Source organism: Notolepis coatsorum, assembly GCF_963971535.1.
Source record: "Notolepis coatsorum genome assembly, chromosome: 19".
NCBI lineage: Eukaryota > Metazoa > Chordata > Actinopteri > Aulopiformes > Paralepididae > Notolepis > Notolepis coatsorum.
In genome coordinates, this window is record NC_140183.1 from 29,059,353 (window position 1) to 29,083,558 (window position 24,206).

Sequence of the window (24,206 nt, forward strand, 5' to 3'; positions counted from 1 at the left end):
GTGGATGAAAGGTGCATACGATCAAATACTTTGACTGATATGACCGAAATTGGTTTTGTCTGGACATGGCCTGAACATAGTATTTATGCTGATGTCCGTTTTGCCTTTGATGTGACCTGGAAGGTCAACCTGCTGTGAACCCTGGGTTTGCTGTTTGCCAACGTGTCCGTCTGTTGACTAAGCATGGTAAATAACTGTTTTTTTTTATAAGCCATCACTTGTACAAATTGGGCAGATTTTTTTCAATCTATGTCTTATGAATCATGCTGATAACACACTACTCATTCCCCCCCCCCCCCCCCCCCCCTACTTGACACCTTTAGTCTGAGAGCAGCCCTGCCTTTGTTAGTCTAATGACTTATGATCCCGCTTCTATCCCCAGGCCATCAGGATGCTCAATGACGCTATGCAACACTAACCCAACCATCTATGAAATCATAGCACTGATTGGAGACAAAATAAGTGATGAGATAGTCAAACAGGTGAAACAAGCTAAATACGTTCCCATCATAATGGACTGTACTCTTTGAAAGTTGCACATTTGTAATAAAAATTTTTTTATTTAGTATATTTTTTGTTCGCGTCAGATTATTTATGACATAATTGAGATGAACACTGGTTGGGGGCCCCTCCTAAGAATTATTGCCTAGGGCCCCAATAGACCCTAGCAGTGCCACTGCAGTGCACACACACAGAAAGGGAGAATGGCAATTTAAAAGGCTTTACTCCCCTTTGCGTAATTCACTCAAAGCTCGGGCTGTCGTTGTGGGAGACACAGGTTTTTATGCACAAGTCTCCCGAACAATTTAAAACCAAGCGCGAGTCGATCAGAGCTTCCTACACTGATTCCCGGAGGTATTATGCAGTGCATGAAAGTTACCAAAGCCAAGGAAGCTCTGATCGACTCGGGGCTTGGAACATAAACGTTTCTAAAGATATTAAGCTTTTTCCTGCATATGTTCACACTGCCAACAAAGTAGCCTATTGGGGCCATTGTCTCAAAATGGATTTGGTAGCTGTCATTTCTGCGTGTCTGTCTTCGAATACCTAAGACTGAAAGTATTCAGCCCCTCCCCTACGACACAACTGTAGTTCTTTAGACAACGAGGGAATGCGGGACAAGTTAACAATAATTAACATATTTACAAGTCGTATTCAATTTTGAAAATAAGGAAACTGATAGAGAACATTTCAAAGCACTAGAAATAGTGAATATCACATTTTTGACCTATTTCTGGTAAGGCATTTCCATGCCTCAGTATCCCAGATAACCTCACATCCCAGTTTTCTTATCACGGTTTCTCATGACCGGGATAAAGCGATTATCCGGATTAGTGTTAATGGTGTATGATGTGTCAACACTAATGCAGAAGACTATTTACATCCTGCATGTTATTCGGATATCATGTAAACACAGTGGGCTTATAATATGGCCATTGACATTTCTGAATTCCTAACCCCCTAATTGACATTTTATAACTGTTCACTGTGACCTCATTTTTTACTTCTAATTTACATGCTATACTATGTTATTTTATTTCATACTTATCTTGTCTTGCACAGTCTCTGGAGCGTAACAGTAAGAAGCATTTTGTATAAAAGTATTCTGTACTTCTGTATGACAACTATTAAAGAAACTTGAAACTTGAACTTGAAACTTGAGGTGAAGGTTGATTTTCTCAGTCTGTGGAACTCTCTTCTGCTTTAACCTGCACTTTAAACTACGCCTTGAGGAGCATGAGCCTCGTACCACCAGTGATTTCAACTTTCATTTCTGTTTTACTCTCCTTCCAAACCTGTCCTCTTTCTCCTCCTCCCTCTCCTGTCCTCCTCCTCCCTCTCCTGTTCTCGTCCCCCCCCTTTTCTGTCCTCCTCCCTCTCCTGTCCTCCTCTTCCTCCTCTCCTCCCTCTCCTGTTCTCTCCCTCTTTTTTCTATCCTCTTCCTCCTCCCTCTCCTGTCCTCCTCCTGCTCCTCCTCCCTCTCCTGTTCTCGTCCCCCCCCTTTCCTGTCCTCCCTCTCCTGTCCTCCTCTTCCTCCTCCCTCTCCTCTCCTCTTCCTCCTCCTCCCTCTCCTGTCCTCCTCCCTCTTCCATCCTCTTCCTCCTCCTCTCTTCCATCCTCTTCCTCCTCCTCCCTCTTCCATCCTCTTCCGCCTCCCTATCCTGTCATCTTCCTCCTCCCTTTCCTCTCCTCCTTCTCCTCCTCATGTCCTCGTCATCTTCCTCCTCCCTTTCCTTTCCTCCTTCTCCTCCTCATGTCCTCTTCCTCATACTCCCTCTTCTGTCATCTTCATCATCTTCCCTTTCTTGTCCTCTTCCTCCTCCTCCCTTTCCTGTCCTCTTCCTCCTCCCTCTCCTGTCCTCTTCCTCCTCCTCCCTCTCCTGTCCTCTTCCTCCTCCTCCCTTTCATGTCCTCCTCCCTCTCCTGTCCTCTTCCTCCTCCTCCCTCTCCTGTCCTCTTCCTCCTCCTCCCTCTCCTGTCCTCTTCCTCCTCCTCCCTTTCATGTCCTCCTCCCTCTCCTGTCCTCTTCCTCCTCCTCCCTTTCATGTCCTCTTCCTCCTCCTCCCTTTCGTGTCCTCTTCCTCCTCCTCCCTTTCATGTCCTCTTCCTCCTCCTCCCTCTCCTGTCCTCTTCCTCCCCCTCCCTCTCCTGTCCTCCTCCCTCTCCTGTCCTCTTCCTCCTCCTCCCTCTCCTGTCCTCTTCCTCCTCCTCCCTTTCGTGTCCTCTTCCTCCTCCTCCATCTCCTGTCCTCTTCCTCCCCCTCCCTCTCCTGTCCTCCTCCCTCTCCTGTCCTCTTCCTCCTCCTCCATCTCCTGTCCTCTTCCTCCCCCTCCCTCTCCTGTCCTCCTCCCTCTCCTGTCCTCTTCCTCCTCCTCCCTCTCCTGTCCTCCTCCCTCTCCTGTCCTCTTCCTCCTCCTCCCTCTCCTGTCCTCCTCCTCCCTCTCCTGCCCTCTTCCTCCTCCTCAGAAGGTCTCTCATCCTCTCTGCTCTCCCTCAACCGTTGGCTCTCCAACACCTCCTCGTGCAGCAACACCACTCCCCCGCCCTCCCCACGCGCCTCCGGAGGCTTCTGGGGCCCTGCCGCCTCCTCCTTCTCCCCCCACAACAGCCCTCGTCCCCCTTTCCTGTCGCGCCTGCAGCACCTGCCCAGCCCCTTGGCCGCAACCCCCACCTTGCCCCTTCGCTCCTCCACTCCGGACAGGCCGCTGGCGGCTGGGGAGCAGGAGGGAGGCGTGGGGATACCTGATGTGGTGGTTTCCCCACCCAAGGAGGAGCTGAAAATCAGCTCATCTGAAGAGGAGGACCTTTCACCCTCCTCTAAGCAAGGCAAATATCCTGCCGGCATGGTGTGGCGTGCCCCTCCCCTCCCCTACTCCTGTCACTGTGGTTACTAACTTTTAATTGGTTATTGGAACTTATTTTTAGGCATCTTACATATTGCTATCCTGCATCCGTCAATGAAAGAAATCCAGTATATATTAAAAGTAGTCTATTTCTTTTAGTATGAATATTACAAATTGAATAGGGTTGCAAATCGTAAGCATGTTCCTTAATAATTGATCATTGATAACGTTAATGATCAATTCATCGAATAATTGTAACTAAAAAGACCAAATTTACCAAACAATAATGAATGTATTTGTTTCCTCAATCAAAAGGTTTATCAGAATCAGAATCGGAAAGGTCGTTATTGCCAAGTAGTTTTCACATACAAGGAATTGGCTTTGGACGTTATCGGTGCAACATTAGCGGACAGACATTGACAGACAGATAATACAATAAAGAGGTGGAGTAAAATGAAATATGACCTAATTTAAGCACAATATAGAATAATATAATTATGAAATAAAATATAGGCCAGGGCTGTACAACTGTAAATAAGAGGTTGAATACAATTATATGGGATATAAACTAAATAAAATAGGCCAGGGCTGTACAACTGGTCAGATGTGGTCATTTATATACACTAATTAGAATGAATTGCAGCAGCGACATATAGTGCATTCTCGCAACATTGCATGGCATATGAAACATAGAAATGTAGAGGCCTACACATATTAAAACACATTTGTATCGACTTTAAGCGGGCGTGCTGCATATGTGGCAAAACATTTTTAAGTCACTCGCCACTTAAAAAAAACAAAAGCATGTATTTAACAAATTCTAAAATGTTCTAAACACGGTTTTATATTAACTTAATAAATAAAAAAAAAATGTAAAATCTACTTATGTCCAATAGGTATAACTAAATAACAGAGTGTGCTCATAAAATGCTGAAAACAACCAACTGTTAATGAAGCAACAATAGTATTTTTAATGAGGTTATTATTATTATTATTATTATTATTATTATTATTATTATTATTATTATTATTATTATTATTATTATTATTTTGCAACAAGATGGAACATAAATAGCCTCTCTCAGACTGACTCTCATGCATGGTCCCGATTCCAGCATATCGACATGGTCAGACGGGAGCGCATGCAGCCTGCATCACAATCAGTCCAAAAACACGGGTATAAGGTACTGGCTTTGCCAGCCTCGAGGGGAATCTCCCCGCATTGACTTTCCACCAGTCAGTCAGATTTGTATCCAGGGATGGGGAATGGCTTCTTTTAACTATAACGCAAGGTGGTCTGCATCTGCCATATGCCGACCCGGTAAACCTCTAACGTTTAGTTAGCAACACCGCAGTGGTGACTCGCCAGTCCTCTGTGATGTAGTAGCAAGTGACGGTAACATAGCTTTCGGTCATCAGGGCAGTCGAGCGGTCTGTCGTCGATGCAACCTTGCGAGCACCGGTAACGTTAGCTAGCTGCGTGAGAAACTCCGAACTTCGCATCGGTGTAGCTCTTCTCGATGTGCAAGGTGGTTGTGCCTCAGGATGGGATATGGCACGCTGGCTCAAGCAGGTGTATCATTTGCCGAAATCCTTCGCCATCAACCATATCGATCATGCCGTTTTCGATAAATGCACAGACTGACTTGGGTTATTTTTTTTCAATCTACCATTTGTAGTGCACACAGAGTTTGGTCAAATGCCATTCAGTATACTCTGACCGGGTCACAGCCCCCTAGTCCTGTCACCCTTTGACCTTTACCGTCCGTCCCCAGACCCTCTTAACACTGCAGACCCCCTCTTAACATTAAACAAAAGGCCAAGGATAGTCTGTTCCATGGATTTGGCAGAGTAGGGACATGCCTGTATACACCAGACACCAGCCAAATGCTTTGGCTGAGGCTGATATGGTTGAAAATTCCACCCTGGACACATTTTATAATCTGATCTCTTTGATTTGTATCTTTGATTTCTGTCTTTGATTTCTAACTTTGATTTTTATCTTTGTTTTTTAGCTTTGATTTGTATTTCTAACTTTTATACTTTTATATCTTTATATCTATGTTTATATCTTTCTTATATCTATCTTTAGGAGATTTGTGAGCATACACTACCGCCTCCTAAAGCTAGAAACTAAAGGGTTATAAAACCTGGGGCTGCTCCATAAACAATGAATGGTGCTCTGACTTCACGAGGCCATGTTTGTGTGAGCTCTCAACACTAAAATGTGGTTCATATTCTAGAATTCTAGAAGTTCTGTAAGCTCACAAAAACAGTGTATGGCCTTGCAAAGTCAAGATGGAGAGTTCTCTCTCTGATTTCTAGCTTTAGGAGAGAGTGGTGCGTGTTCACAAATTACTGACTTGGCTGTCCTGGGGCACAGGAAGTACATATGTGAATGCTTAAAATGGGTGGCTGTTCCCCTTCAAGTGTCCAGGCCTGATGCATTCTGTAATAACATAGTTTGCTCTCTGCTTACAACCACACCTCTCTGACGGTGACTGAGCACTGAGATGCGCTCCTACTCACGCCAGTTTCCACTGCCCCCCCCCCCCCCCCGCCTTTGTTGCCAGACCCCTTTTGTCAATGGAAACTATTTTGTCATTAACCTTTGACAGGAGACGGGGGCAAACTGAACCTGTCATTGATCCAATGCATGGCAGAACCCCCCCGGTGAGAATATTTTCTATGTAGTTTGTCGTTTCCATGGAGATAAAGGGGCACTTCACCAAAAAACAATGCTGATTTAGTTTTACACATGATTTAGTTTGACAGTTATTGAGAGTAAATTAGTTTGAATATGGCCACCAGTAATGTCATCGGGCACATTGAATTCTTGTGTTGTGTTAATTACAGCTCAATGAAATTATAAGGTAGCAGTCTCTATAAGTAAGTAAGTAAGTAAAGTAAAGTTTATTTATATAGCACTTTTCACAGAGACAACTCACAAAGTGCTTTACATACAGCAGAAATGAAATAAAATAAAATAAAAAGCAAGAACCATTCAAGAGATAAGAGACGGAACAAAACACAATGCATCACAGAGAAACAAAACAAAAGACATATTCTATACCTGAAGGAGAAACTCAAACATTACCCAAAGGCCTGTTTAAACAGTAATGTTTTTAGCTGATTTAAAAAAATTTCAACAGACGCTACAGCTCTTAGGCCACGAGGAAGGGCATTCCAGAGTCTAGGCGCTACAGACTGAAAGGCTCTCACCTTTGGTGATCAGCCTGGTGCGCGGAATGACCAACAGATCCTGGTCAGCTGTCCTCAGGGTCCTGCTGGGCACATGTTTTTTTCTTCTCTCATTTATTCGAAAGAAAAAAGTCATAATGTCTACTTCGGAGGGTCGCGCTCGCAACGCCACTCTTCACCAGCGGTTCTCCATTGCCGCCTCTGTCGTGCGTCTTGGAGCGGGGTTGAGGCCTCTCTCGTGGTCGGCAGCCACGCCTGGTAGGCGTCCGATGGGTAGTTTGCCTCTCCAAGGAGCTGGTGCACCAGTGTAGTCTCCTGTGCGATGGCCTGGTTCCGGCTCTGGTTCCTCTGCTTCCGGGGAGTCGTCCGCTGTTGGGCGGCCGACTCCTTTGGTTGCGGGGGATTTGAGACGCAAACTTTTTGCGTCAGCTCGCTCCCGTCGCAAGATGGTGGCTTGCAGACGCGAACGGCCTGGTTTTGGTGAGTTGCTGGAGCCAGATGAGGATGCGTCGGTCTCTACATGCCCGATGGAGACAGAGGACTACATGATAGAGGCGGACGGGTTCTTGTTTGAAGGCCCGGTGGAGACGTGTCCCCTGCCTGTCCAGGTAACACTGGAGGGGGAGAGATGTCTCCTTAAGGTTCCCCGCCCGCAGATGTTGGGTTAGAACCTCCAACTCGGCGGCGGGATGCCCTGCTATCAGCCACATCAGAATGTGGCTCCTTGACCAGTAGTCTGCTGTATGTGAGGGACGCGGGCTCGGAGGAGGAAAGTATGCAGGGGGAACTGCGTGCTTTGTTTCCCGAGCTCATGGCGGCGGCGGCAGTCGCAAACGGCGTGCCGCTGCCGCAGCCACTGCCTGTTCCTGTCCCTGATGATCTCATAGGTCATCTATGGCAACGTCGCCCGGTGAGAGGGGTGGACGTTGTCTACCCATTTTTCCCCTCAATGGCGTCCTATGTCCGTCAGGGCCAGGTGGTCTCCCACATCATAGGCCTTACTCCTGCCTACGTGCAAGTCACGCGGGTGGCGGTTTTGGTCAACGGCATGAAGGAGGGCGTGCCACGGCTTGATAGGCCGATGGCGGCGCTCCGTTGTCCGGAGGTGGTGTGGGAGCCGTTACGGAAGCCGGTTCCCCAAGGGAAATCGGCGAGGTGGTTGGCATATTGGAGCGACCAGTCATTTATCACCGGAACACAATCTCTAGCTGCCGCGTCTAACATCGCGCAGCTGGCGAGATTCATGTCCGGGATATTGACGGGCGGCACGGAGCTGACTGATTTACAGCATGATCAGCTCGCCAGGAGCCATCCTGCATCTGACTCAGCCGCAGGCTATAGCCGCTGGGAAAGTGCGCGCCCTGGCAACTCTGATCCAGCGCCACCTTTGGCTGGAGCAGGCGCGTGTGCCGGAGAAGAAGAGGACACCACTTCTGACGGCACCCCTCTCCGATGCTGGACTATTCGGGACGGCACTGCAGCTGATGACCTCAACCTGCAGGGAGATGCAGGAGGAGCGCTCCGTGCTCCAGCCTCATTTCCCCCCGCCCGATGTCGCCGGTGGAGTCAGACGGCTGCCGCGTCGTCGAGGATCCTCCGCCGTGGCCGCCGCTGCCACCAACGCCACTGCTTGACCTTCAGCGAAGAAGGCCAGGAGGAGAGAGGGCGCCTCCGCTACTGCAGCCGGCCCATCTACGCCCGGAGGTGACGGTAGGGAACGTCGAGACCAGCCGCCGATCGTTTACCGTCCCTCCGGGGCTCCCCGGGGTGGCAAATCCCGAGCGGCTCGTGGCAGGCGTCGCTAAGACCCAGTGACTTTTTCCCTCTGTGGTCCCCCCCTGTTTCTCTTCCCGGCCCCGCTATGATTTTGTTCAAAAATAAAGAGTCCCCTCTAAAGGTGGACTGTATTTTTTGTTAACAAATTGTTTATTCACCAAACATATGATGGGGTTGCAACGTGTGAATCTTTCGCTAGTATGCAGTGGTGCAGTGGCAAATTGACAGTAGGTAAAACGCTCCACGCGCGTGCGCGCGCATGTGCACGCGCATGCGCGATTGCGCGCGCGCATGCACAGTTTTTTTGGCACCGTTTTTTTTTTTTTTTTTTTTTTTTGCTGCATACTTATAAAACATTTTTTTTAAAGATGTTTTTTTTTTTACAAACATTAATAATGCTTGTAATAAACCAAACCGTTTGTAAATCCGTCAATATTTCAGCGAGTTATGAGTATTTTTGTCTGTGCAGCTCACTCACTCTCACTCAAGGCTAACTGGAGCAAGATGGCGGCCGTTCAGTGACGTCCCTCTCCATTGGCCGGCAGCGCGGGCAAGCTATCTAGTGTTCTATATATATCTATGCCTTAAAGTGTTGCGGTCCTGAGAGTGTTGGTGCTCTCGTCCTGCAGCTGGATACTATTGCCTCACAGCGCGGCCGTCAGCGCGCGGCCCAGAGAGCGCCGCTGGCTCTGCGGCTCTGCAGCTGCATGCTTCTCCGGGAGTCCGGTTGGATAATGCCATGTAAAAAGTCGCATGCCTGACATATCGGCATGTAACTCGAGAACCGAGGCACGGATTTTGGCGATCCAGATGGCATTCGAACGGCAACGAATAGCGCTTTATTCTGTAATTTATATGTTCGGCGAAAAATGCAGCCCCGAGCCTTCAGATGCTCGCAAAGGGCCGTGAAACTGAAACTGAAACTGAAAAACAGTGAAACCCCGGACATTTCGATGAATTAATAACCCCCCCCGGACGCCCCGGACAGGGCGTGAAAAGAGGACATGTCCGGGCAAAAGAGGACGTTTGGTCAGCCTACTCTACCTGTGCTTTTGTTATGTAAAAACGGTGGCCGCGCCGAGCCGGTACTTAGTTACAACGAATGGGAACAGCGGATTTTTGTGTGCGTGACTGCGCGTACACGCGGGAACATTTCCGTGCGCGATTGCGCGTACTTCAGCCTCAGTGAGCGAGGTATAACGCCGTTATACCGAGTTATACCAGCACTGCAACACTGCTAGTATGGGTTGATAGGAGGGTTACATTCATGTTGGAGCTTAAGCAAGGCCTGCAGCCTACACTCGGTTGAAAAAGGTTTTTTTCTGCCTCGACCTGAATCTCCACATAAAGGTAGAGGTTAGTTGTGTGCTCTGTTGCTTACACAGTGATATTGAGCTACAACACTATTGCGTTGGGTTTGCAGTAATGCTCGTATGAAAACGTACCACGGCTCAGCCGTTCTCTCTCTCTATCAATGTTTTTCTGTGTTACAACATGGATGCGGGTGTAGGATTCACACGCACACAACTTGGTCTTGCTATAAACCCTGTTCACAGATGTGTCTGTGGTTAGCGTGCATTGTATTAGCTTACGCTATTCATTAGCATTGCTACTAAAGGTATCATATGGCTATTGTTGTTGTTGTATGCAATGGTTGGGCTTGTGAGGGGGTGCCGGATAAACCCCTCCTTCCCTCTTCTGATTGGTCAGGGGGTTTATTAGCCTCTCTTTTTCGTTCAGTCAGGGCCAAGCTGTTAGGCGGCTTGGCAGGGAGGGGGGGGGGGGAAGGGTTTCCCAGACTCTGCAGTGCACCCATCACAGGCGTTTGAGTCTTGGGTTTCCCCCCGTCATAGCACACGTCACTAGGCACGTTGCTATTGGACGATGGCTTCCGTGAGTTTAGACCCGTATGTAGGGTCTGTTGTTGTCAAGTGTCGGGATAGAGCGTAGGAATTACGGTTCCACTACGCTCGATATACGCGTAACTTGAGTCGGTTGGTCACATGACTCAATGTTACCGTGGCTTTTCAATCTATTGCTCACGTGGGAAGTCTCTCTGAGTAGTTCCGTCTATCCTTTGTGGTAGGGATGACGGGATATAAAAATGTAAACTATTTTTTACCCTCGGCTGCGTCAAGTGGGATTCATGTCAGTCGGTGTTTCTTTCTTTTTTTTTATAAAAAAGTGTGGAGAATGTGAAGCACGACACCCTTCTTGTCGTTCTCCCAGGCGCCTTGAGGGATCGATGTGGGGTCTGGTTAGACTGTCCATTGATATGTTTTGTGTCCCGACGCATACATAGTGCTGGCTCGGGGTGTTTCTGATAAGAATCATGCGGGTGGCTAGTACGCCTTGGTTACTTGTTATTAAAACAGCGTTTTTATAAAGCAACTGGGATGGGGTTTTTTTCTTCTTCCGAGAGCCTGTTACTGGGTCTCGACGGATTCTCGTTCATATCTGGGGGATGTTAACGGAATAGATCAGAACATAGGTAGAGGGGTCTCACGCCCTTGGGGTGGGCCACCGAGCGCGGTTCAAACCGGACCATCTGGGTGGCACCCTCTTTTCATGTTTTAGATCAACACGCATATCTGCCCCTTCTCCTGGAGTAGGCATGTCGGCATGGTTAGGGCACGGGACTGGTTCTGGTCACGCTGGTCCAGGTCAGTTAACCCGTTGTCCGCCGGGGATGCAGATCTGCTGTTCTGGTACCCTGAGGGACCCAGGGGGAAAAATGCCGGGTCGGCCCGGGTGTCACAGGGTTAGGCGTTATGGAGACCCTTTGTTGGGTACACTTTTGTACCTGGCACTATTGTAAGGGGCTGGTTCTCCTTCTTTCGCCCCTCTCTCACGCATGGCGAAGAGGGGGCTGTTGGGGTGGTCTTCTGGACCTCCTCTGGTAATCCTGTGTGCTTCCCGGGCTGCCGGGCCCGGTCTGAATTAATGTTTTGTTGATACCGTAGGCCTGGGATAACCATTTTTTGGAAACTGAAACACTTGTACTGCGGTATAGCTGGTGTATACCCGCAGGTGTGTTTTGGAGTTTTTTCTTGAGGGGTTATAGGAACAGCCACCGTCTGTGTACCGGGAGGGTGGTTGATTCCCTGGTGTGTTGGAGCAGAGTCAACTCCCGTGTTACCCGGTTGAGTGTGCCCCTGCACTTCTCTGCCTCTACCCCTCTGGGTGGTTTTTTTTTAATGGAGGCTTTGTCATGGTGCTCAACAACGCCAACATACGCCCCTTCCGCCGGGGGGGCTGTTTTCAGTTGACTCCTTTGGCGCCTGTCTCCGCAGTGCTCCAGGTCTACAGCCTGCTGCCTGGTTTCCCCGGTGCGCTGCCTGCTTCCGTTGGTTGAACTTTTTGAGTGCTTACGGCCATGCTGACTGCCTGTTCTGCAGGGTCAGTGTGCCAGGCGGTGTACTATTGGGGGGGTAAGGGCCCGCTCTTGGAGGGGCTCTATCCGAATACGCTGGCGATGTGGGGGGCGGTGTCACTAAGTGACCGCCTGGTGGGGTCTTGATGCCTGGCGTCATTGACCTCTCCGGGCCCCCTTTTTCAAGGGGATCCAGTCCCTTCAGTGGGTCTGGGTCTTCCTTCGCGCTCCGCTGCTACGGCCTTGCCACGGGGTTGGGTTTGCTCTTGACCCCGTGATTCTGGGGGCAGTAACGAGGGTTGTTCCTTCCGTTCGTTCCCTGGTGGCATGCGGGTTGTGCGTGTGCGTAGTCGTGTGGTCAAGCCACGGTCTGCTCACCCTGTGCGTTGAGTTGCTTGAGTTCCTCTTCGTACGGTCGGATCCGTCTCCCTCCCGTCCTCCAATAGGGAGGGTATCCCTCCATTAGGGAGGGTCGGGCGGCTCGGTCCTCCCCGGTCTGATGGTTGTGGGGGGCCTCAGCGGGGTACATTTGTCGAGCTTTGGCTCCCGCTCAGCTCCTCTTGTGCAGATGATGCTGAGCGTAAGCCATAATGAAATAGAACGTAAGGTTATGTATATAACTAAGTTCTATGAATTATGGTGACGCTCAGCATCAGGATGCCACTGCGGCCCTTGATCTCGCCTTGTGGTGAAAGTTTGGGAAGGAGGCGAGTAGGTGACCACACACCTGCTTATGAAGGTAAGCGGATAGGGGTGTGGCCAGACGAATGTTGGGATGTAAAGGTACATGGTGGAATTCTTTATTCAGTGCACGTGCACGAAGTGAAGTCAGTGCAGATGATGCTGAGCGTCACCATAATTCATAGAACTTGGTTATATACATAACCTTACGTTATCACTAAGTGACTCACTAAGTATGATCACACCTAATAGTTGAGATTTGGATAAGCGAACATGTAGCCTGATGTTATTCCTCACAAACTATCATTACACCTGGGTAAAACAGAGTCCATTCTCTTTGGATCAAATAACAAATTCAGCAAGGCCAACGGCTTCTCTGTTACAGTGGGTGACAATATTGTCACAAGGAAAGATTAAATTACATACCTGGGTTCCATCCTAGAGGCAAATCTTTCCTGTGACAAAATGGCAACCAATGTAATACAAAAAAGTCAACCAACGAACAAGATTCTTGTACCGGATCTCCTCTCTGGTAAACAAGAATACCCTGAAGACTCTTAACAGGAGCACTCATTCAAGGGTACTACGACTATGCTTGCACCTCATGGTACCAAAGCACCTCAAAGGCACTAAAAACAAGATTACAAACATCACAAAACAAACTGGTCAGACTACTGCTTGACCTTACTCCTAGAACCCACCTCACCCCTGCCCATTTTGACTACCTAGGATGGCTTAGAGTAGAAGACAGAGTACAGCAACTTGCAATGGGCCTGGTCTACAAGATACACTACACCACTAAGGTACCTATGTACATGTCGAAATACTTCCCAAAGGTCAGTGAATACCACGACCACAACACCAGAGGGAGTTCCACAAATCATGTCCAACCCAGATTCGGCTCAAACAAGGAACTAAACACGTTTCACAATTATGCCACAACAATGTGGAACGCCCTACCCACAGCCGTAAAGTAATGTGAATCCCTACCCGCCATGACAAACTAGGGCTGGGCGATATAACGATAACGATAAATATTGCGATATATTTTAATAATCGTTTTTTTTTTTTTTTTACTTTTTTTTTATTTATTTTTTTACCTGCAACAGGGCAGTTTTAAAACCAGAGACAGTGGACAGACTTGTCTTTCTTGCCTGCAACTTAAAGTAATGGCTTTGCTTGTCCAAATGACAATACTTACCAAATTCAGATTTCTTTTTCTCTTGTCCATTTATTTTGTTTGCTTTCTAATTTAAAATACATTTTGAAACCGTCTGTACACAGTAGGCTATGTGTGCTAGCAGAACTAGACTCCAGTCACGAGTCACAGTGCACATGTGCGGTGGTTTGTCCACCAAAAAAGCGCCAAAAGATCGAAAATAAACTAGCAGAGCCAGAACTGTTCAACTCCTCTGGAGCCACAGCCAGCAGAGAAGCCGGTTTACTTTAGCTGTTAAACCAGCTGCAGCCTGAGAACTGGAGTGTGAGGGGATGTAACACTAAAGATGGCGGCAATGACAAAGAATTGCTGCAAAATAAACATACATCTGTTGTTTAAAAAAAAAAAAAAAAAAAAAAAAAAAAATTATACTTATAACAATTCGATAATTATCGATATCGAGAAATAAAATAAAATTATCATATCGTTATCGCGATATGATTTTTTTCCATATCGCCCAGCCCTATGACAAACCCTGTTTCTCACCACACAACACCGCTTGACTCAGACCTTCTCTCCTGTGTAGGGTAGATTGACTGTTCTTACATGTGTAATGCCACCTAGAGGCTCCGGAGGTATTCCATAATGAGGTGACTGATCCCCATCACAGCGCCACCTAGAGGCTCCAGAGGTATTCTATAATAAATTGACTGATCCAGCACTCTTTCCACTAAGCGGCTGCTGTCTAGATGGGAACTACCGGTACTCTCTGTAGATTTGTAATCTGTTTTGACTGAGCAATATAGGACATGTGATCCTGGAAGTGAACTTGAATCATCTCTCTTGAACATTGCCGTGTCAGGTCCAAGGCACTGATGCAGAATGTCACAGTAGTTTGACTCATTAAGTGGGGCTTTAAACAGTCTGGCTTAGATGGCCTGACCCTCTGACTGAAAGCTGATAGCAGGCTAAAAGAGGTTCATGGAGGTTCATTGTGTGTGTGTGTGTGTGTGTGTGTGTGTGTGTGTGTGTGTGTGTGTGTGTGTGTGTGTGTGTGTGTGTGTGTGTGTGTGTGTGTGTGTGTGTGTGTGTGTGTGTGTGTGTGTGTGTGTGTGTGTGTGTGTGTGTGTGTGTGTGTGTGTGTGTGTGTGTGTGTGTGTGTGTGTGTGTGTGTGTGTGTGTGTGTGTGTGTGTGTGTGTGTGTGTGTGTGTGTGTGTGTGTGTGTGTGTGTGTGTGTGTGTGTGTGTGTGTGTGTGTGAGAAAGCTGATAGCAGGCTAAAAGAGGTTCATGGAGGTTCATTGTGTGTGTGTGCGCGCGCATGTGTACCAGTGCTTAATTTGTAAATCAGGAGGTGCCGGAGTGCTGATCCAGTGGATTGAGGGGAGAGCCTCTGTGCTGCTGTGCTGAAACCAAACAAGAATGTCATGATAAACAACGCCATGTGCAGTGCACCGATTGTTGCATCTCGTAATATTATTGTTGCATCAATAACGCCTAGAGCCACACCAGAAGCCAAAGTGCCGTGAAGCACCATTTCCCGTAGTGACCATGGGAGCCTGGTTGTTCACACCAGAAGCCATTTCTCCATGCAAGAGATTCTGCTCCTCTGCTCCAACCACATGTAGAGGTGCTCACTGACAAAACAGACCAGAGGCCAAAGCTACACACGCACTATATTATGCCCACAACAATGGGACTTATAACTGACTATATTACCACATAAACACACACTAGCTGTGGGGCTTACAGTAATATGCAAAAAAAAATATTTCTACCCAAAAAGCAAACCTCTTGCCAGCAAACGGTGTATATATTTGTGGGGATTGCATTCCCTCATTCATTGCATGCCCTATGCCAGGGGTTCCAATACATTTTCTGCCCGGTCCACTTTCTTGGATTCAAATGACTTGGCGGGCCAACCCCCTAACCCCCTCACCCCTCCCTCATTCAAAATGCAGACATAGGCTACGTGAGAAGAACAGAGTTTCGTTCATTTCAGTTGCATGAAATTCCTTTCAGTTGCATGAAATGCAAGTCCGAATGTAACATTCAATAATAATTTTAGTATTTTTTTCGTTATATGAAGGAGCATCGAATTTGCGCAATTGTAGCCTACAGCTGGAAACACTTTAACGCAGGCCTAGACTTTCATGAAATAAAAATGTGTATTGTCCATGACAGAGAAGCGCAACACTGTTTAACCGAATGAAAACTAGATATGCAGGACCGCTTCGAACTTAACAATTAGCATACATTTTAACATTTTTAACAGTCGGAAGTAGGCTAGTTCACACAGTCAGCAGTACTTCGTTTTTTCCAAGTTCTGATTTAGATTGCGGCATTAAGCCACAATAGTCTATGCTATGCCTACTTAAACAAGTGATTTGTGAGTAACTTTAATGGGAAATAAGAGAATGACAGAGCAGATAACATTAAATCTCACATGATTTACACTATGATGTATTGACCAATTATGACCGTGACAGGGGAGGTGCCCGATCCAATCAAATAGGTGTCGGTCCCAATCTGGGAGGTTCTGGATCCTGTTCCTGGTGTCTACTGTATATGAGTGTATGTGTTGCTTTGTGGGAAACCTTTTTTTTGTATTAATTATTTTAGTTCTGGACATATAGTAAGAAGTAAGGAGCTTTTGAGGATATTTCAGGCAGTCCTTGTTTTCTCCTCAAACGTCCATTTTAGAATTAAAGGTGCTATTGATAACTTTCAGCCACTAGATGTTGCACTAAAGCACCAGCATGACATTTATTCAAATAGAATCTCGAATGAGGAACTTTATAAGAAGACAGGCAGCTTGCATATGTCCCTTGAGATAAGGAGACGTAGGTTAAGATGGCTCAGCCATGTATTGAGGATGCCCAATGAAAGGTTACCCAAAGTTGCCTTGAGATGGACCCCAGTTGGGAAGAGAAAGAGGGGTAGACCAAAGAACACCTGGCGAAGGACAGTGATGATGGAGCTGAAGGAGATGGGTCTTTCCTGGGACGAAGCGCAGGCCAAAGCACGAGACAGGATTCAGTGGCAGTGTATGATTGCGGCCTTATGCCCCAACCGGGACGAAGAGGATAAGTAAAAGTAAGTAATGCCATTTATTCAATCAGGTGCATTCCACATGGGGGAATGAGACATAAGGAGGGGATACATGCCTGCAACATGTAAACAACAACATTCATTCTGGACCAGCCAACATTTTTTAAATGATACATTCATTCATTAATACTTTTTTGGGGGGAGAAAGCAATACTTTTATTCCACATCTTTCTGAAAGCTCTGTGGATGTATACTGTATATTATACAATTGTTTATCTATGGCACCTTTTAAGGCTAGGATGAGAATTGGAGATAAGTTAAGCTTTGGACAAGACTTAGGTTGGGTATATATTGGTGAAAAATACTATCTACTACTGTAATGTATATAATACAGTGTGTGTGCCTGTCTGCCTGCCTGTCTGCCTGTCTGCCTACCTGCCGCAAGTAAGAAATGGCAACACGTGAACTCCCTTTGAGCAACCTGCATATTCCTTCCAGAGTAGCATAATAACCAATGATGTTTTAAATGAGCAACCTGCATCTTCCTTCAGTTTCAGTTTATTTATAAAAAAAAAAAAAAAAAGGACAGTACACATTGATAAACATTTCTGTAAATGTGTCAGTTTTAGCCAGCTGGCTAATTCGCAACTGTAGTCCTTTTGGCAAGATGTTATGAGACCGACAATACACCTAGAACAGAAACATTAAAAGTACAACACAGTATTTACAACATAATCCAACATAATAATAAAAGCAATAATAAAATACACAATGAAATGATTAAAAGTGATTACATGTTTGATTGGTTAATAACCAGCTATTGAGTTTTTTTTAAAGGTGTGGTAGGTAGCACAGTGTCTTATTTCAGTTGGTAGGGTGTTCCAGAACTGAGACGCTCTGACTACAAAACAGGACTGACTGAAGGAGCTGGACCTAAACGGCACAGTACAGTCCCCTCTCTGGGTAGATCTTGTGGACCTATTATAATATGTTTTTTGTTTGATAAAAGTATTGAGGGGTGAGTAGAGTAGCATAATAACCAATGATGTTGTTTTAAATGAGCAACCTGCATCTTCCTTCCAGAGTAGCATAATAACCAATGATGTTGTTTTAAATGAGCAACCTGCATCTTCCTTCCAGAGTAGCATAATAACCAATGATGTTGTTTTTAAATGAGCAACCTGCATCTTCCTTCCAGAGTAGCATGGCTTATTATTAGCACACATGACATGTGTTCTCTGGAATAATGACCGGAAATAAGGGCATATATCTGTGTGGAACTGACGGTTTCTAAAGTCCCACCTCTGTTGGCTACTGTTTTATGTTTTATGTCAGCAAAACTCTCAAGATGAACTTTACTGCTATTCACCTCAGCAAATGACTGTGAAATGAAAATAACACTCGGGACTGCACATGTCAATACAACCTTGTTGCATATAACCTTTTTTGGCTCTTTGGCATTGAAGTTAAGTGTGCGTGTTCATACCAATTGGCTAAAAAGGGGCGTGACAATGAGTGTCCTATCATAAAAAGGTTGCAGGTACTATAATGTATCGACATACTGTAATATATCAAAGTACTATAATGTTGTATCGACATACTGTAATGTATCTACCGGTATGTACTGTAATGTATCAAAGTACTGTCATGTTGTATAGTACTGGCATGTTGTATCAACGTACTGTCATGTTGTATCAACGTATTGTCATGTTGTATCAAAGTACTGTAATATATCAAAGTACTATAATGTTGTATCGACATACTGTAATGTATCAAAGTACTGTCATGTTGTATAGTACTGTCATGTTGTATCAACGTACTGTCATGTTGTATCAAAGTACCGTCATGTATCAAAGTACTGTCATGTTGTATCAAAGTACTGTAATATATCAAAGTACTATAATGTTGTATCGACATACTGTAATATATCAAAGTACTATAATGTTGTATCGACATACTGTAATGTATCTATGTACTGTAATGTTGTATCAAAGTACTGTCATGTTGTATCAAAGTTCTGTCATGTTGTATCAAAGTACCGCCAATTTTGTATCAAAGTACTGTAATGTATCAAAGTACCGTCATGTTGTAGCAAAGAACTGTCATGTTGTATCAAAGTACTGTCATGTTGTATCAAAGTACTGTCATGTTGTATCAAATTACTGTCATGTTGTAAAATTTTTTTATTTTTTCTCCCCATTTTTATATTTTTCTCCCATCCCAATTTCGTATTATCCAATTCTTCCCTCCCCTGTCTTGAAGGTTGCTAGACTATGCCTCCCACTGGTCGGCTGTCCACAACGTCCAATCCCCACCCACCGGCTTTCCCACTAGTGGTCTGCAAGGGCCTTGAAATTAAGCCTGTGCCCAGCCCGAGCCCATGACGTTCAGGCCCTGCCCAAGAATAAGCCCGACTGTAATGCAACATTTGAAGCCCTAGCCCGAGTGAAAGCCAGAAAAAAAGAATTTGACTTAAAAATGTATTTATTTTTATTTGTTTTAAATATTCTAAACACGGTTTTATATGAACTTAATAAATAAACAAAAACGAAAATGTCCAATAGGTCTACCTAAATAACAGATAGGCACATATCGCGCTGAAAACGAATGAAGCATTATATTATATAGCCAAATATTAAATAATTCTTTTTTTATTCGAAACACTGTTTATATATTAACTTAAAGGGGAACTCCAACATTTTGGGAAATTAGCTTATTTAACATCTTCCCTGGAGCTAGACAAGAAGATACATACCTTTTTTGTCTCTGTGCGTGCATTTTAGCTTTGGGAATAGACGCTCCGTTAGCATAGCTTAGCTTCATCACTGGAAGTGAGGCAGGACAGTAGCCTTACAGTGCCTTACAGTGTATTGCAAGGTCTGACATTGACCAAACTTGATATGCATGACCTTGGTGGGCTCTAGGTCAACTCCTGAAAAGGGGGTCAATGTCAGACTTTGCAATCAAAAGTTAGGGGGCTAATAACCCTTGCCATAATTTCAGTGCGCCCCCTAACTTTTGATTGCAAGGTCTGACATTGACCCCCTTTTCAGGAGTTGACCTAGAGCCCACCAAGGTCATGCATATCAAATTTGGTCAATGTCAGACCTTGCAATACACTGTAAGGCACTGTAAGGCTACTGTCCTGCCTCACTTCCAGTGATGAAGCTAAGCTATGCTAACGGAGCGTCTATTCCCAAAGCTAAAATGCACGCACAGAGACAAAAAAGGTATGTATCTTCTTGTCTAACTGCAGGGAAGATGTTAAATAAGCTAATTTCCCAAAATGTTGGAGTTCCCCTTTAATAAATAAACAAAAACAAAAATGTCCAATAGGTCTACCTAAATAACGCATATCACTCTGAAAACTAACGAGCATTATATAGCCTGTCTCGCGTCTTTCTTATTAGAATGCCGTCTATTTCCATTTCCCAGAACGCGCGTTAGACTGACTCACACGGTGCCTCGTCACAATCAGTCCAAAAACTGCTATGTCATGAGTATACAGAGGTACTGGCAGACACAGACTAAAACATTAATGTCATCATGACACAAAAGCATACAGAAAAAACTCGACCAGCAGCCAATTATATATCAAATAAATCAGGACTCACCACGCTGTTGACGTCAGCAACAAAAACGTCTTGCGTTGAATAACGTTAACAAAACTTCGCCAACCGGCTGCTACATCCAAGAACAAATTTAATGTTCGCCAACTGGCTATATTCCAACTTCAAACAACAATTGAACCACTTCGGTCTGCTGTTCATTTGTTCACCATCCACCGTTGATGTCCTTCAGCACTGTTCTACTGTCCTCGAATTCTCCTTGCGGTAATTACATCCAAATGTAACGCATTGGGAACTTTCAAAAGCTCTCCCTTTCCCTAATTCCCTTTAATATTTTATCTGGTAACTTATCCATCTTGACTCAGAGACACGAGGCTCTGACTCTCTGATCTCTGATGACAGCTGGCGCAAAACAGAAAGTGAAAGCAGCGCGAGGCGTGCACACTTTTTTTTTTTTAAATTTATTTAAAAACAAAGCCCTACCCAGTCTGAACCCGTCGGGTCGGGTAGGGCCCCGTCGGGCTCGGGCAGGGATGCAGTGCACTATTTCCCACCCTCTAACACTTGCCAATTGTGTTAGTATGAACAACCGGCCAGCCGGTAGCAACGCCGAGAGCTCGAACCCAGCGTCTCCTGCGTTATTGGTGAGCGCCTTGCCCACTGCGCCAATCAGCCGCCCCGGTTGGATGTCTTTTTCAGTGTAGCGTCTCAGCGGTGATGTCAGAGGAAGTAGTGCCTAAAGGCAGTAGGATTGTTGAATCACTAAGTCAGTCACTATCGTCTGGTTAACACTGTTGCCTCACAGCAAGAAGGTCCTGAGGTCAACCCCCGGCAGGGGAGACCTTTCTGTGTGGGGTTTGCATGCGTTTCCTTCTCATACACTAGTTTCTCACACCATGGAAGACATGCATGCTGGGTAACTCCTGCCAAGGCACTGGCATTAGGACTGGAGTGGCCTGTGGATGCGCATTGCTTCTAAATAGTTGGGATAGTTAAATGGAGAGGATGCATTCCTGGTATTCCTATTGCATTCCTATGTAAATAAATAATTTCCTTTCTTATTTGTTGGATGTTTTGGGTGCATCAACTCTTTGGTTTTGAAATTCATATTGTTGTTGTGTGTTTTCTATGCTTTGATTTGAGCTAATCCCTTCCCACAGCACGAGCAACATGAACTCTCGCATGCATAGTAATATGTCTTGGCACGGTGTGATATGACACACTTATTCATAAACGTTTGACGTTGCTGCGCGAGAGCGGTCTAGGGATATACCCATACTGGTGTCGGATGTCAAATCCGATATCGGACTAACGCAGGATATTTGTATCAAATAAGTTACCCGATACTTACAAATCTGACGGGCGGGAGCCGTGTGTGCAACACGTCGTAAATCAAAGCAGAGACACTGCATTCTGCTTTTTCGACACCCATAGAAACGGATCGGTACTCTAATGGAACAGATCGGTACTCTAATGGAACAGATCGGTACTCTAATGGAACGGATCGGTACTCTAATGGAACAGATCGGTACTCTAATGGAACAGATCGGTACTCTAATGGAACAGATCGGTACTCTAATGGAACAGATTGGTACTCTAATGGAACAGATCTGTACTTTAATGCAGTGGTTCTCAAATGTTCTCACGTCAAGGACGCCCAAATAGACACATAATGTCAGGAACCCCCATTTGATACTATTTTGTTCCAGGGACCCCCATCTGAGAAGATATTTGTTGTTAGATATAAATGATTCCAGAAGTTTATACTGTAGGTGGAGTGATAGCAGAGGAGAAAGTGAAACCTATGATCACAATAATCATTCTTATACTCATTGGGCTACACTTGTAGTGAATACAAATGCTTGTAAAAATAAACTATTCCCTATTTTTCTGGGGACCTCTTGGAACACTCTCACTTGGAGAACCACTGCTCTAATGGAACGGATGGGTTCACCATATCGGCTGACACTTTCAGTTTAGCACACAGTTTAGTAGACGGTGAAAAGCTCACACCTCCCTAGAACCAACCATTTCTCAGTTAATCAGATACAATGAGCGAAAAGAGGGGGAAAATGGCTATTTTCTTTTTTCATTTGAACCAGTAAAACTTATTGATTCAAGATTGTTTATTGTCATATGCACAGTTAAAACGACAGTTTGCCATACAATGAAAATCTTACTTTGCTAGTCCACCCTTCACAAAAAATCACAGTACTTAACTTAAAACATATTTAAATACAAGCGAGTGCTAGAAAATAAGGTAAAATAGATAAAAATATATATACAAGGCACAGTGAGTTACATTGTTCCGATCATGTGAATGGAGGTGACAGCGGTCACAGCAGCAGTTAAAAGTGTCTTTAGTGATTCATAGTAGAAGGTGTGTGTGGAGGGGGGGGCTAGGCATTCAAGAGTCTGATGGCCTGTGGGTAGAAACGGTTTGTCAGTCTCGTAATTCTGGCTTTCAGTGCAGTTTCCATACCAGACTGTGATTGAGCTGGTAAGGACACTCTCAACCGTACTTCTATAGAAGTTGCTGAGAATCTTGGGTGGCATGCCAAATTTTCTCAGCCTTCTTAGGAAGTACAGTCGTTGGTGGGATTTTTTAATTATATGTTGGGTGTTGTGAGCCCAGGTGAGGTCCTCGCTGATGTGGATACAGAGGAATTTAAAGGTTTTAACCCTATCCACCTCCAGAGGTGTGTGCTGTACACTCCTCCTCCTCCGTGGGTCAATAATCATCTCCTTGGTCTTATCTGCGTTCAAGGAGAGATTATTGTCCTGACACCAGGCCACCAGTTCCACCACCTCCCTTCTGTACGCCTCCTCAGCTCCCCCAGTGATCAGTCCGATGACTGTAGTATCATCTGCGAATTTGATGATACTGGTGGTGTTCTGGGAGGCCACACAGTCGTGTGTGAAGAGGGTGTACAGTAGGGGGCTCAGCACGCAGCCCTGGGGGGTCCCTGTGCTTAGAACCTTTGTGTCTGATGTCCGGTTGCCGACTCTGACTGACTGGGGCCTATTTGTAAGAAAGTTCAGCACCCAGTCACAAAGAGCCGGTGTCAGACCCACAGTGAGGAGTTTAGCAGAGAGTATTGTGAATACAAAAAGAATATTAGGTTATTTCAGTGGGTCATTCAGTAGATATTAATGATCCGGGTTTGGATGAATTAACACCAGCCAAGTGCTGGTACATTTTGGCTATGGCAATCTGGCTGGTAGCCAACCATCCGTCATCATCTACTGTGAAAATACTCTGCCTACGAAATAATTGGGTTTTGTTTTAACTTTTTACTTCATCAGGCTTGCTGGTGAAATGCTGAATGTTTTATGGAAGAAAAGAAATCATGGGAAATGCGCTACCATCTTGACCAGAGTCAGACAAATGAATGGAAGCGAATACGGACCACTAGCCTAGTTTAAAACAGCTAGGCTAGCTGGTCCATATCCGCTTCCATAAATTTGTGCTAAGCTACGCTAGCTTGCAGCCGGATAGCTTTTTACTGAACGCACAGAGGGGAAATTGGTATCCATCTTGTTGTCTGACTCTGGAGAAGACGGTAAGCGCATTTCCCATAATGTTGGCGTCTTCGTTTAAATTCCTGTGGCTAACTGTAATCCTGGTATATCCCCCCAGGCCTGTTGGCCTCGCCCCAGTCAGCCCCAGGAAACCTGGATAACAGCAAACTCGGCGAGAGTCGCATTAATGGAGGCAGCGGCGGAAGCCGAGAGAACAGCACAGTGGACTTCAGCAGGGTAAGACTCTCTCTCCTCTCCTCCCACGTGTTCTCCTTTCCTGCTCTGGGCTGCAAAGTAAGCAATACTGTTCCCCCCCAACAATTCGTATAGATTTACTTCTTTCATAGTAATTTTCCTTCATACTTGTTTGCCAGCATGGCCATGAAATATGTAATGAATTGTATTCACAGTGGTCTTAAAATTTCTTAAATTGAACTTGTTGAAACCTGCAGGAACCCTGCCTTTTTAAATGAACAGACTGTACAGAACACAACGGATGTTGATGATACCTGACATGTTGAGTTTAACAAG

General features: G+C 45.5%; 1 protein-coding gene across 2 annotated transcripts in view; it reads left to right on the plus strand.

The window, feature by feature from the left end:
- slc4a7 (solute carrier family 4 member 7) overlaps positions 1-24,206 on the plus strand; it is a 225,499-nt gene that overhangs the window by 106,911 nt on the left and 94,382 nt on the right. For both annotated transcript variants that reach the window (XM_084336015.1, XM_084336016.1), the window contains exon 7: positions 23,794-23,912. In XM_084336015.1, the coding sequence (XP_084192141.1) occupies positions 23,794-23,912 (119 nt within the window). The remainder of the gene's footprint in view (positions 1-23,793; positions 23,913-24,206) is intronic.